At 44.0% G+C, this 14636-nt stretch overlaps 1 protein-coding gene across 1 annotated transcript in view; it reads right to left on the reverse strand.

Annotated features, from left to right (window-relative positions):
- Positions 1–13031, reverse strand: part of arid1b (AT-rich interactive domain 1B) — a 55286-nt gene extending 42255 nt beyond the window's left edge. The window contains exons 1-2 of the mRNA XM_029461201.1: positions 12969–13031; positions 10084–10384 (exon numbers count right to left, since the gene is read on the reverse strand). Of these exons, the coding sequence (XP_029317061.1) occupies positions 10084–10384; positions 12969–13031 (364 nt within the window). The remainder of the gene's footprint in view (positions 1–10083; positions 10385–12968) is intronic.
- Positions 13032–14636: the final 1605 nt, after the last annotated feature.

The following is a 14636-nucleotide window of genomic DNA, read 5'->3' on the forward strand; positions in this document are numbered from 1 at the left end:
AGAGCATAAAGGCACATAGGATATGTGCTAAAATATTAACACAGACACACACACACACACACACACACACACACACACACACACACACACACACACACACACACACACACAGACCCCCTGCCTCACACATGAATAGATCTAGCGACGCTGCTTCAAAGAGGGAATATTCGATTAGTCCGTCACCATGTGGTAGAGGGAAGGGGAGACGTCAGAGCACAAACCCTGAAGAAACCCTGAGATAACACAAGAAACACAAGCTCTGTGCTTCTGTGTGCGCATGAACCAGTGGTGATAGAAACAATCATTTACTTAGGTAAAAGTAGCGATACCAAAATATAAAAATATTCCTTTACAAGTGAAAAAGTAAAACTAGTACTCATTTTGCACTGTGGCCCATTTCAGAATGTTTATTATGATATATATGTGTTATAGGTGGGTTATTTTTAATGATGTATTGACATGTAAGCAACATTTTATTACTTCAAATGGGAGCAAGCTTTAACTACTTTATATAGTGTTGGAGTTTAATCTAAGCAATGCACGTTTTCTAAACTAATCATACATTTTTAATGTTAATGTTAATGTTATTCTGCAAAGCAACTATAGTATCGCTGTCAAAAATACAACAGCGTACTAGGGCCATTGTAGACTTCGTATTTATTATTGTTACGGAGCCAGGGAGGGGAATATTATTTAGAGAAAAAGATTAAAGTGTTATATAATTATGAGAAAAACGAATAAATGAATGAATAAAATAATTAAGTATAAAGAAAAAAACTTGGGATATTTGTGTTTGTTTTTGGTCAAGGAACCACTTCACTTTAATAAACCTCATCAAACCATCAGACGCCATGATATCGCCATGTTCTATACTGTTGCACATCCTCACACATTTGCACAATTCTTGTATATCTGTGACTTTAATCCCAGAGCATTTTTTATATTTTTCTCGCAAATATTTGATTCTGTAATCTCAACGTTGTACAAAAAACACAGTGAATTAAAAAGAACAAAAGTTCCCCCCTGAAATGTAGCGCAGTAATATAAAGTAGTAATAATGGAAATACTTATGTAAAATAACCTGAAATTATACCTATGTACAGTACTAATAAATTTACTTTCCACCACTGGTATGTATATGTGTAAGCAACTGTTTGCATGTTTCTGCTTCACTGTGTTTATTGTACTGTTTATGTAGTATGTGTTTACGTGTCTGACTGGAGGAGCCTAAAGCCTCTTATAGAGGGTCATGGCCACTTGTAGCCAGAGGGACAGATTTAGCTGCAGCACCACTTTATATGGGTGGATGGGTAGTGAGGACGAAGTATGCTAGCAGGAGTTTACTGAACCCTTAAACTATGGAAGTCAACCCTACGATAAAGGGGAGCCTTTGTGTGTTTGTGTGTGCAGGGATGCATGCCAGGCACCGGCTATGCTGTCAGACTCTGTTTGTTTGGATGGCAGAGTGGTGGTGACAGCAGCTTGTACTGTATGTGTGTGTGTGTGTGTGTGTGTGTGTGTGTGTGTGTGTGTGTGTGTGTGTGTGTGTGTGAGTCACTATGAAGGTACAAATAGGGAACAGTGCCCTCCATGCTCCACTACTCTCTTCACATACCCAAGTACATTGTCACCAGAGATGAGATTAATGCAAAGACATACGAGTGTGCGTTTTTGCATGTGTGTGTGTGCGTGTGCGTGTGTGTGCGTGTGTGTGTGTGTCTGTGTGTGTGTGTGTGAGAGAGAGAGAGGCAAAAAAAAAGAAGAATGACAAGAAAACAGAAATGCTTGTTGAGAAAGAAGGAATTGAAAAGCAGATGAGAGAGGAGTGGAAGTATAGTTGAGTCTGACAAGGCCTCACCCCTCCTTCCCTCGGTCTGTGCAATGAACGAGTGAAGCTTGGAACACTTCGTAATTATTTCACCACCAATTACTGTCCAAACAAAGCTTCTCCCCACATTTTCCACTCCTCCTTTTCTCTCTCGCCTCTCCTCACTCTCATTTTTAACAATGTCCCATTAAATAATTACGTCCAAATAAAACAAACAGGCTCCACAGTGAGTCGTGGCACGTTTAATCCGTATCATTAATAATTCATACGCTGAATCTTTGACGCGCAGTTCTTTTCCAGGTGCTGCTGAGAGAGAGCGAGGAGAGCTAAATGTCAGCAGGAGCTGACTGTATATCTTTCCCTGTCCAAAAAAGAAGAAAATGAAAAAGAAAAAAGGCCGTATTTGCTTGCTATGAATGAAAATGTAAAACAAATAAAATGGTAAGTAATGCTTCAACCGTCCAGTTCACTTTCTTCTGGCTGGTGTGCATGAGTGTGATTTAATATTTGTCCTGGTCTATTTGTAAGCTCGTAAGTCCGGCTGTAACAATGAACTTTATATAAATGTGTGTCTTCTACATTTCTGAGATTTTCTTTGTGATTACATATGATTAGATGGGTTTTGAATATTTTATGTTAAGTTTTAAGTGTGTTTTTAAGTGTAACAGGGACTGTATTTGTGATCATTCTTGTATCTTGTCTTTAAATATGTATGGTTTCATGTGTATTTGCTTGAATGTGTCTTTGTTTGATCTCTTCTGAATGAATCTGTGTATTCCTTATAGTACTAGTGTTCCCATAGGTGCTCTATTACACAATTAGCACATGTGGTCATCAGTGGCATGGCAATATCTTTGCTATCCCTCAGCATGCATCTTTATCCACGGTCATTATCACTGGCAATTTACACCTCCACAAGCGCCCAGCTGAGCACACACGCACATAAACATACCCGAAAGAGTGATTTTTGATGGCAAGTCTAAAACAAACATAACTCATTCATGAGAGTGTACCTGTGCAAACACTGACCTATCAGAGACCACTCGGCTTTCAAGATGAACAGAGCTGATGTTTTGATCGTGTTGGAGTTTTAGAAAGATAGGATCTGCTGCATCAAGGACAAGAGCAAACAGGAAGATGTCTAGAACGAAAATGCTCTTTTGGAATTGTGCTGAAAAGTCAAACAACTGTAATTTCCTCTTTGTAAAAAAGGCACTTAGCAGGCAGATACATTTTCTACTCTTCGCTCATGATACAAGGCAGCGGGGCCAAAAGTAATGGGAGTTCATTGCGTTTTTGGAGATAATGCTCCTCGCTAAAAACCCAATACACATTTTAAATGTAATTTCTGCGAGGACTGTCGAGGCAACCCTGAGTCTCCTTTGAAGAGAGGGAGTGGGGTCTTTGAAGCTTTTTTTCATCAGGGTTTCAAACGCAAATGCCGGGGAAGTTCAAAGCCGAGGGAGAGTACTTGTGGCCATATTTCTGTTTTGTTTCAGGGCCCTGGTAATATTAAGCAGAGGAGCTACTGCATTTGTTTGTATGACTAATGCCAATGAAGAAAGGTCAACCAGAGAGTCAATGTAAATGTTATTAATTACTGTTGAAAGGAAGGTGCAGGTGTGCATTAGCAGACATGCGTGTACATGCTTGCAAGGGTGTGCAGATATATGTATACACTGAGATGCAGTGAGGCCTCTGCTTGCCTAAACTCACACACACACACACACACACGCACACGCACACACACACACACACACACGCACACACACACACACACACACACACACACACTAACTGTTTCTCACAAATGCAGAATCCTTGGAGCAGCAGGGGCCATTTTTGCTAAAGTGAGGTAACGGCGGTGAGCACTAATAGACCGGTGTAGAGTACAGAGAAAGGGCTGCTTCAGCACCATCTCTTAATACAACCCTTAGGCTGTAAATGCACACACACACACACACACACACACACACACACACACACACACACACACACACACACACACACACACACCAAGTTAATATCCCCCACTTGTCATGTCTTTAGGGGAAATAGGCAGATAAACAGCGTGCTCCAATAATGGCGGTTTAGATCTCAATGGGTGCGAGTCAATGCCTCTCCAAGCCAGGGGCTAATGCCAGTTAACTCTCCCTGTAGGGGACGAGCGCAGGCCTGCTGTGGCTCGCAAAACAAGCGCTCTCCCAAGATCCTCATTACTTCCAATGCTGAGTAGCAACTGTAAGTAAAGCAAAAGTGCAGCTTAAGCTAAAAAACAGCGAGCGGGTGAGAGAGAGTGGTGGAGTGAGAGAAAGCAAGTAAATAGGTGTTGGGTAGGGAAAATAATTGTGCACTGTGCTCCGGTTAGGGTTTTCCAGTCGGACGGAGTTAGAATGGGATTTCTCTAAATGGCTAACGCAGCAAGCCGGCACCATATTCTTCTTTTTTTCCCGCTGTTTTGGCGGATGGTGTGCTTTTGTGAATATAATGTCTGCGGGGAGGGCATTTTGCTATTTCACTACGAACACAAGCAGCCATCAGGAGGAGGAGAAACAGGGTATGTGGGAGTGGGGGGGAAAAGTTGGGTAGATGGGGGTAGGAGGGTGGATGTGTGGATGGGGATGAAGAAGGAAAAAAAAATAAAGAGCTGGAGGAGAGATGTGGAGAAATAAGAGGGATGGAAAATTCAGCCTTGTTCCTCGGTGGGAGGCCTGTACCACAGCAACGCTCTGAGCGAAGAAAGCAACAGAGACAAACAGAAATGGGGAGGAAAGGGTGGAGACGAGGGAACGTGAGACACAAGAGGGAACATAAGTGAAAGCGAGCACCATAAAAATAATGAGAGAAAAAGAGAGGGACAGGGACAGCCAGAGGCAGTGTTCCCACCACACAGCCTCTTAGGGAGTGGTGTGACGAGAAGACTCGCCCGGCTCCCTACACTCAACACCGCAAAACATACTTGCATAGAAACTCAACCCCCTACCCTATTCCACTGCTTTCTTGTAATAACTTCCACAGCTAACAGAGGAAAAATATAAGATTTGGTTGAACAACCCTGCGGCGTCTTTTGTGGTCCAATATTTTGCAGCCAATAAATATGTTTTTCTTTCTCGTCGGGGAAGTCGTTTACGGACATTATATATAAAAAAAAAAATGGCAACCTTTATGCGTGTAAACCTGATCTGAGGTCATCACTCTGATTGGTTCCAGGCGTCTGTGTTTGACCTTTGAACTCAGAGTGGGAAAAAACGCAGCACTTGTTTTTTTTATTTTAATCGGTGGTTCTCATTACCATAATTAGAGATAGAATTATATTTTTCTGAAATGGAAAAACTAAATGCAAACCACAGGCTAAGCTGGGGGACGATGTAAAGGACAAGAGCGGATGTCAACGGGTTTGAGGAGATTCACTGGGAAGGACCCTAAAGCTAACAAACTGGTCAGGCCTGACCTTCTCACCCTCCCTGTCTCCCACCCTCTATCTATCCCTCCTTCCCCTCTCCCTGACCTCTCCGTCCTTTTCTAGGCCCTGGAAGCACTTGAAGCGAACGGAGATACACAGATTAAACTCTCCTGAGCGCTCGCCCGCGAGCTCCAATCACCTCTTTAGAAGAAAATAAAAACTTGGAGGGGTGAGGAGGGAGGCAGAGAGGAGAGAGGGGGGGGGGGGGGGAGAGAAGGAGGGGGAGGCGGGCACTGTTAACTGGACCTCGGAGGAGCTTGAAGAGGGGAGAGATGAGTATTTGTGATTTTCTGCAGCAGACAGATCGAGCCGGGCCATGGAGGAGTGTGGATGTGCTCTGTGTCAATTAATAGCTGCACATTGTGGAAACATTGAGCAGTTTGGCTCTCAAAGCGAGGCAGGCACACAGTAACAAATGTATAAACCCAGGCACACACAGACCTATGAAAAAAACACCAAATATGTACCAGATCTGATAACGGAACATAAATACACACAGTCCCAATCAGGTTTACTTTGCTTCCGTCATGGCCGTCTAGGTGACAGGGACACAAGGTTACTTATTTTCTAAGAGGTTAAAATGGTCAATTAATTTAACAGAAATGAAAATGAGTTTTGCTAATACTATCCCTTCAGTAATAACAGCAGCAAACATTATTTGCAAGCTATGAATGGCAAAACACTCTACCCCCAGTGTTTCTGTATAATAATCTAATATTTACTATATGACAAATGAGTCGAGAAACAAATGCTTCTAAAGATGGTTATGGAGCAACAATCTGCTCACTACTTTTAGATCAGAGAAGAGCAGTGCATTTTTTTTCAGGATATTTAGTTGACACTGAAATTTGTTGTGGGTTTTTACCTCGCATCTCTCCGCCTTAACAGCCACACACTATCAGCAACGGTGATGACAACTGAGTTTCTGTTTATGTGAAGTTTGATTTAGTATGCATCAGGTTGAGTCTGGTAATGGATATGGCTTCAACTTGTTTTGGGGGAGAAGTGACAGCCATGGAAAGGCTGACAGGAAGTCAGGTCATACTGACAGGAGACCTGGCGACAACATTACGAACCAGACCATGTACACACTCACAACCACACAGGGAACACTATGTTTTCTACTTCTAGAAATATCCAGGAAATGCAGAGTTTTGGAAAGGCAAACAGACACAAATCAGCATATTTGATGGATTCTGTGGCTGCAGCGACTGACAGTAACTTCGGGACTGAATGCTGAACCTTACAGGACCTTGTGTTCTGATGACCCCGTTCAGCCCCACATCTATCCGGATGAAAGACGAATGTCTGCTTGCCCCGTCCCCGATGTCTCATGGAAGGAGAAAAATATTCTGAGGACGCTCTGAATTGCTTCAGAGACACTGGGAAGAAGGAGGTGTGTGTGTGTGTGTGTGTGTGTGTGTGTGTGTGTGTGTGCATATGAGGTGGAGGAAGAGGAGGGGGAGGTTGGCGTTTGAGCAATGTGATTTCTGCTCGACTGTCACAAATCTAGCGCAACAGGAAAATCAATTTGGCCCTGTGTGAGCCTTTTTGGCTCCGGGAGAGAATCCAAATAGCAAGGCGAGGCCCGGATAATGTTACAGTGTATTGGATTTGCTTCATGGAGAGACGGAGAGAGAGAGGGAGAAAGAGAGAGAGAGAGGAGGGAGAAAGAAGAGGAGAAGTGAGGAGATGAGGGAATCACAGACGTGCCGCGGAGCTCCGACAAGATAGATTTGTGCAAGTATATGGGTGTATGATAGGCTGGCAATATGTCAGTCTCCCCCCGTCTCCCACTCTGTCTGCCTCTCTCTTGCATATATACACACGCACACACACACACACACACACACACACACACACACGAACAGACAACACTGTCACTCATCCAAGCAAGCGAGCATATATAGGCCTAAGTGATTTATATGTGTGGCCATATATGTTTCACATGAAACTATGAAATAGGTTTATTTCCTCATGTGCTGTTATGTATGCCTCCTGTGTGTGTGTGTGTGTGTGTGTGTGTGTGTGTGTGTGTGTGTGTGTGTGTGTGTGTGTGTGTGTGTGTGTGCGTTTGACAGCCAGGTGAAAGGATGACATGATGAAATTGCTCTCCCCTGACCGCTGTCAAGGGTAACGTGTGTCCCGCGAGTGCTCAGCCGTGTGACATGTCGCATCACTCCAGAGAGTGAGGCTGACCAGTGACAGACTAACACACACACACACACACACACACACACACACACACACACACACACACACACACACACACACACACACACACACAAAGTGACAGGTTCTATAAAGCTTGGGATGAGACTTCTTTACCTCTAAACCCTCCTCTCCTCACTGACTTGTACCAAACTAAAACGATAACATTAACCAAAGTGCCCTAACTTGTGATGAAGTGTTAGAAAGTGGAGCGTTCGTAATCAGATGTGCACTAACCACATTAGTTCTCCTGTGTCTCTCTTAGGCTGGCTGCTCCTTGATCTAATTCAAACTGATTGTAGTACAGCCGCTAAAACATGCCAGATGTTACTCACTGCTCCACGCTTTATCACCATTTACTTGGCATGGGGAATATTTTAAAATATTTTCTTATTAATCACGTCCCAGCGATCAGTTTCGCTTCCCGTCTTCGCCCGCCTCATTTCGGGTTCTCGTCGTGATTCTTGGCACGGGCGCCTGGAACAGCACTGTCCCAGTTTTTCATTAGCGTCAATCACTCTGGTAAGCGGCTGCGAGGAGGGGAGGAGGAGGAGCCGGCGTTGGGATCTCACTCAAGACATTTTGCCCCGCCTTGTCAGAGTGACTGACAGGTCTGAGACATGCTGATGCGCCGGTCAGCCACGCAGGTCGGGCAGAGAGGTGGTGAGATGACGGGGAGGCCAGGCGAGAACAGCGAGTACACGCACATACACACACATATTCACACGCCTGTCTGAGGCAAATCAAATCCACACTGGTTTATAATGCTCAGTGTTTATCTAAATGGATATGCGCTCTGCTATGGCCTCAGGAGACAGACAGACACACCGTGCTTTGTCTGATAATCCTGTTGGTGTCTTGTTTGGCCTGCCATATCTTAGATAATGCCCCAAATCAGATGGGAGGTCCTCCACTACAAGTCAGTCTCAATTCATTAACACTCAGAGTGGAGAGGAAATATTGTCTGGACGTAAATGTTGGAAATACTTGTGCGATCCACAGGGGAGATGGACTTTATCAAAATTCCACTGCAATGTAGGGACGTGTTTCTACAACACTGTGATCAAAGACTTAACAAATCCCTACTATGCAAGGACAAAAACTGTGTGAGGAAAACGAATGAGACATATTCCATGAAGTGCTCTGCGCTAAGCTCTAATATTCTGCCGTCTGAATTAGGATTTCAAATGGACCAGAGATATCAAAGACTAGACATGTTGGATTGATAATATTTGTCTTCTGCTGCAGTGTGCACTCAGCTTCATCCTCTGTCCAAACTGGCAGAATGAAAGTTGATCTGGATGGATTAGACGGTGAGTTGGAGATGTGAAAAAAGAGATGCTATTAAACCAGGATATTGTCACCTTTTTGCTTTAGGTCATCTGCACTGCTCTAAAAAGAGGTCAAACCCTGCTCACCTGACACTCAGGCAAAGCCTAAGGAGCAAATTCAAGAAAAAGGATTGCGTGGCTTTTGCAGCCGCTAAACCTGCACAAGTAAGACAAAAATAAAACTGTGTAATTCTCAAAGCACCCGCAAAAGGCTGAAATGCACTTCTAACTGCACTGCTAAGCAAATAGCGTCTCGGTGGTCTTGTCGCACATATTTAAACGAGGTAATATGAATACGGCGCAAAATTGGCCCCTTTCCATACAAATGAGCCTTGTTGCAAGAACAGTGCAATTCACAAAGATCAGCGCAAATAGCCACACGCAGTAACTATTAATACAGTAATTATTAGCTCCTTCAGAGATTTGGTGGTGGTAAAGCGCTAGGAGTGTCACGCCAATACTTTTTTTAGCTGATTTATTTGCCTGATTTATTTGCCTGTTTGGTTATGGAAAGGTGTGAAAGCTTTTTACTTGAAATCTACTCTTGCAATGCAAAACAAACTACATTTAAAAGTTGGCATGTTGTTATTTGTGTCTACCTATTCTGCATTAGGGTCACTTTTCTATATGACCTTTTTAAAAATCCTCTTTAAATGCACATATTTAAAAACAAATGAAATCAGGCTTAGGGCTTTAAATAGCAAAATATATGGAAAGGTCAAGCATAAATGTAGGGGTGATGACTGTGAAATGCTTACAGCAGCAACAACTTTACTTATGGTACTTCCTTAAAGATGCGCCATTTTCAAGCAATGAACTGAATCACATGGGACCGAAAACTGAAACTTCTGGCCACGCCCCAATCAGTGATGTCACAGCAGCTACTCTTTTTTATTTTCTGTCAAAAGCAATACACCTCATTTGACATCACTGCAGATGCAAAACTGACTGGGGAATGTTTGTGATTGTTTTCTCATTTGCTTTCAAACAGCAGCCTCTTGTTTGGTGGCACAAAGCAATTTCCCCTTTAAGCTGTAAAGCAATTTTGCAAATTTCCCAGGGAATCTAACACGGTGGTACATGATATATAACACAGTGTAGTGTCTGGTACTTCTTGTTAGTTATAGTCTTGTTTGTTTGTAGTGATTTAACATATTAAAGTTATCATGTTACAGCTTCCATTAAAAAAAAAAATCTGATTATCACGATGCAAGTGCACATACTTGTAGAGGCTATAATGACAACCTTACCTGGTGCGGTGGTGTTGGCTGAGGGTCCGCTGGCAGGAGAGATGGGTCCGGAACCAGATCGCGAGTGCTGGGACTGAGTGGAGCCGGCAGGCGAACCCACAGGGGACGGAGAGGGCCCGCTTCTCTGGCTGGCGAGGTGGGGGGAGGCGTGAGGGGAGAAGGGGGACTGTCCCTGGTTGCTGGCCCCTCCCTGCTCCCCTTGGCTACTGCTGCTGCTGCTGGAGGAGCCGGCGACGCTGACGGCGGAGCCCAGACCGGCCTCCGTCCCAGTGGGGAGGTCATCAATCGAGCCGGACAGATCCTGGAACAGAAGAAAGGACTCACAGTGAGTGTTTCTGAAGCTCACCCAAGCATTTGATGAGAACTGACATGCAGCAGGTGGCACATTTATACGTGAGCTCAAGCAAAGACAAAATCTCCCTGGTAAATATAAAGTTGAGATAAATCGGCACTATTGCAACTATTTCCGCATGGTTGGAATATGATTATTTGGCAAAAGAAAACGATCATATAACCTGTAAAAGCCTTTTGAACAACCAAAAAAGAAGTGTAACACATGATGCTTTCCAATGCTTTTGCAGGGCACTACAGGTTAAAACTTTACTTTGCACGTACACAAACAGTGTTTGACTTTTCCGTAATCTACTTTAATCACTGATAAAATCTATGCAGTCATGGCGACAGTGGTGAATATGGCAAAGGAGCAAAACCATTAGCCATGTAAGAAGACACTGCTGTACACTGGCTGCCGTGGTGAAAAATGAATTGTAATGGGCTTTCATCCAGACCAAGGGTGAGCTCATATTACACTTAATTCCCTGTGGTGAGCACAGAACTGTGTGTGTGTGTGTGTGTGTGTGTGTGTGTGTGTGTGTGTGTGTGTGTGTGTGTGTGTGTGTGTGTGTGTGTGTGTGTGTGTGTTTGTGCTTAGTAGGTACTCCCCCTCCGGAATTGATTCCAGGGAATCCCCACCAATACTGCTGACAGAATACTGAATATTGTATAAAAGTGTGGAGCCCAGGAAGTAGTAAGACAGCAATGAAAGATGAAAGAGAGACAGTTTTAGAGGTAAAGAGAAGACCAGATGTGATGTGATGCAATGCGATGGCTGCCCCCTCACTCCACACCACACACATTCACAGACAAGCGGCTGCGCCCCAGCTGTAGCTGAATATGAGGGAAGTCACCTGTAAGTGACCCTGGTTTCCTGGCTGGTGCCCGCTTGTGGAGGAAGGGGAAGAGTTGCTGGTGTATGCCAGCTGATCCTAACTGCTTTATCAGGCCCGGTGACCCCGTCCCCCCTGAGTCCTGTGCAACCATTACTGCCACCACAGAATGATGTGTCTATCTGTCTGTCTGTGTGTGTGTCAACTAGAGATTATATGGCTGTATATGACTATATGAAAAATAAGTATATAAATAATAATGAAAATAAGCACAGAACAAAAATATTGTTGTAAATTTAAACTAAATACAATTATTATTAATTAACTATTATTTAAGAAATGCTAAACAAATGATCTAATAATTAATAAAAATCGAATTAAAAAGAATATTGATTTATTTTTATTTTTATTCAGTTTTAGTTTTTTAGCTATAATATATCACTAGCGAAAAAAGGAGACAGCATGTATTTCCATCAACTCTCGTGACATTGAACCACAGAAACTGAGAGGACTTGACATTCCAGAAGATGGCTGCAATATTTCTTTCAGAATATGCTGCAATAGCTTCACAATTAATATTAATCCCTATTGGTTTTCGCATGCAGTTTTGTAGAATTCAATAACAAGAATATGATCAAAAATATCGCAGCAGATAAAGTGCCATTAACAAGGTGCAGCTGAGGTTCAACTCAGGTGAACAACATCACTCAAGTTGATTCCCAACTCAAAAGATTGTAAACATCATGGCCATTGCTACACAGTGCTCCAGCCATGTTGTTGCATGTTTATGTAGCTACACACTTCTGAGACATTATACTAATATAAACAAACTAAAACTACTGAAAATTAAGTAAAACTCAACTCAAGTGAAATTAAGAAATCAAAAGTCAATACAATAACGCATGCTTGTTGTAAAGCTACTACAATGTGGTTCTACTGGTGAACATCTTATTTAATAAATACACAATAATTCAACTTAAGTATGCGTTGCTCATTTCTTCAGATATCCAAGCAGAAGTGAGAATGCCGGTGTAGTGTGGCAATATGTTACTGCAAGTGTCACATTGTAAAAGCTATAGCCTGCTTTGGGCCAATAAAAGTTAAATAAAAGAATGAAAATGGCAAACATCTTCAGTCCAAAAGTACCAGAACACTAGCAATGCCTGCCAAACCCTGCATGTCTTGAATGCATTGGCTGTGACTACAAATATGGCATTTGTTTTGAATTTATACAGCTCTGTCACATCATCAATTCAATGTCAACAGTGGCAAACCCTGTACTTTTTCTCATTACCCTAGCACCATGTTATTTCCTATAAAAACTGAGACAGGCGTCTCCCATGTCTCTCTATCCACGCATGGCTTAGCCTGTGGAACAGACAACCAAGTCAGTGTGGCAGTCGGTCCACGGCTGCTTGTTTTGGTTAATGCGATCTCGCAGTGACACACAAAGCCTTTGTTTTCCATCAGGCTGCTGTGAGTGCCCACCCGCTCTGCCAGCCTGCCAGTCTGTCGCCTGGCATTATCTACCCTCGCTCCACTGAGCACATGGGGCACTCGCTTTCCGCTCTCCGTTCTCCGTTCTCTCGTTCTCTCTCTCTCTCTCTCTCACCCGTGGCACCACTCCCTGTCTCAGCCAATCACGTCACCCAGTATTCTGAGCTGAGTGATGTCATGCGCTGCCTCAACCAATAGGGCTGAATGTTATTTGTGACCGACTTGCTGCCCCCAGGTGCATGCCATTTGACACAGCGGGGTTACCATGAGCGCCGGTGTAACCATGGTGATGGCTTTTTCCAAAACACCAAGAGCTAGCCCGATGTACGGCTAGGTTGTTAACCCACAGGCTAATTGTGTGAATGGATGAGAATAATTGCATTTCACCTAATTGGGTGCTGTTGCCAGCTTTTCCAGTGGCAGTTTAGGGGTGGGAAAATGTGTACCAGTAATTCGTTTAGAGGCTGTTAGGCTCATTTGGATTATACACACACTTGAGCACAGCTGTGTGGCCCAAGACCAAAAAAGTAGCAGCAGTATAATAACATGAAAGGGTGGGAAAGCTTAACACCCGCAGACTATAAAAATGTCAATTGTAAATACCCTATAAACCCTCACTTATAACTTATGGTTGCTGAAACACTACCGTAAAAAAGTCATTTCACAATGCACCAACAGTAAAATGAATTTACCAACACATACACCCTTCCTCCATATGCACACTTAATCCTTGTCAAGGGCCATGGAGCATTGTGTTACCTGGCTAACTGTTGGCTACATAGTCATGTGTAAAGAATCGAAGCCAGCCAGCCAGCTAACCAGCCAGGCAGGCATGCGGTCGGAGGATCCAAACGCCCAACAATCTGGGGCCCCGATCCAAAGTGGCCCAAATCCAATTTGTTTGGCTCGGGGCTGCAAATTGCTCTGTGCATTGAGTCTCCAAATAGCTGTCAACCACTCCCGCTTGGCGTCCTGTATCGCTTAATTCGCTCCTGGAGCATGTAATTGTCATAATAAGAAAAATATTGAGGTGATAATAACCAGTTACTTTGAGATGCCCCCACCCCCTCCCCGGACTCAAGACAGACACACATACAGTCGCGTACACGTACATAATGGGCCGAGACTGTCATCTACACATTTCACACAACATTGGTGAGGCAGTCGCTCGTGACCCTTCACCTCGCTGGTGTTGGCGCCTGCCTGCACTCCCACGTTTAGTGTGCCTGTGCCTCTGTTTGTGTGTGTGTGTGTGTGTGTGTGTGTGTGTGTGTGTGTGTGTGTGACAGGCACACAGGTTGCTGAGCTGTCACAGTGAGACATGCTTGGGCACTGATGCGGCCGAGGGGACAGCCAAAGCTACAAACACACTCCCCATCCCGTCCCTCACTCATACTACTGACCTGCTCTCACACACACACACACACACACACACACACACACACACACACACACACACACACACACACACACACACACACACACACACACACACACACACACACACACACACACACACACACACACACACACACACACACCTCAGCAGGGTATAATGCATCAGTGTGAAGCAGGGAGCTGTCACATCCAGCAGACTGCGGGCCTTTTTCCCCTGACCATGGTGCTGATGTTGTCTCCTCTCACTGCACACTGGGAATTAATGAAAGTTGCTATGGTAGAAGGCACCAAGCGTGCGAGTAAGTGTGTGAGAGAGTGTGTGTGCGAAAGCGGTTCTCTGTCTAGACAGGGAGGAGCCAATGATTGCAGCTTCCTGTGGGCTACAGGAAAGGAGAGCGACTGGAGAAACTAGCTACCTAACTCTCCCTCTCTCTTTATCTCACACACATTTTCTCTCTCTCTCTCTCTCTCTCTCTCTCTCTCTCTCTCTCT

The sequence above is a fragment of the Cottoperca gobio genome, chromosome 22, assembly GCF_900634415.1.
Source record: "Cottoperca gobio chromosome 22, fCotGob3.1, whole genome shotgun sequence".
Lineage (NCBI taxonomy): Eukaryota > Metazoa > Chordata > Actinopteri > Perciformes > Bovichtidae > Cottoperca > Cottoperca gobio.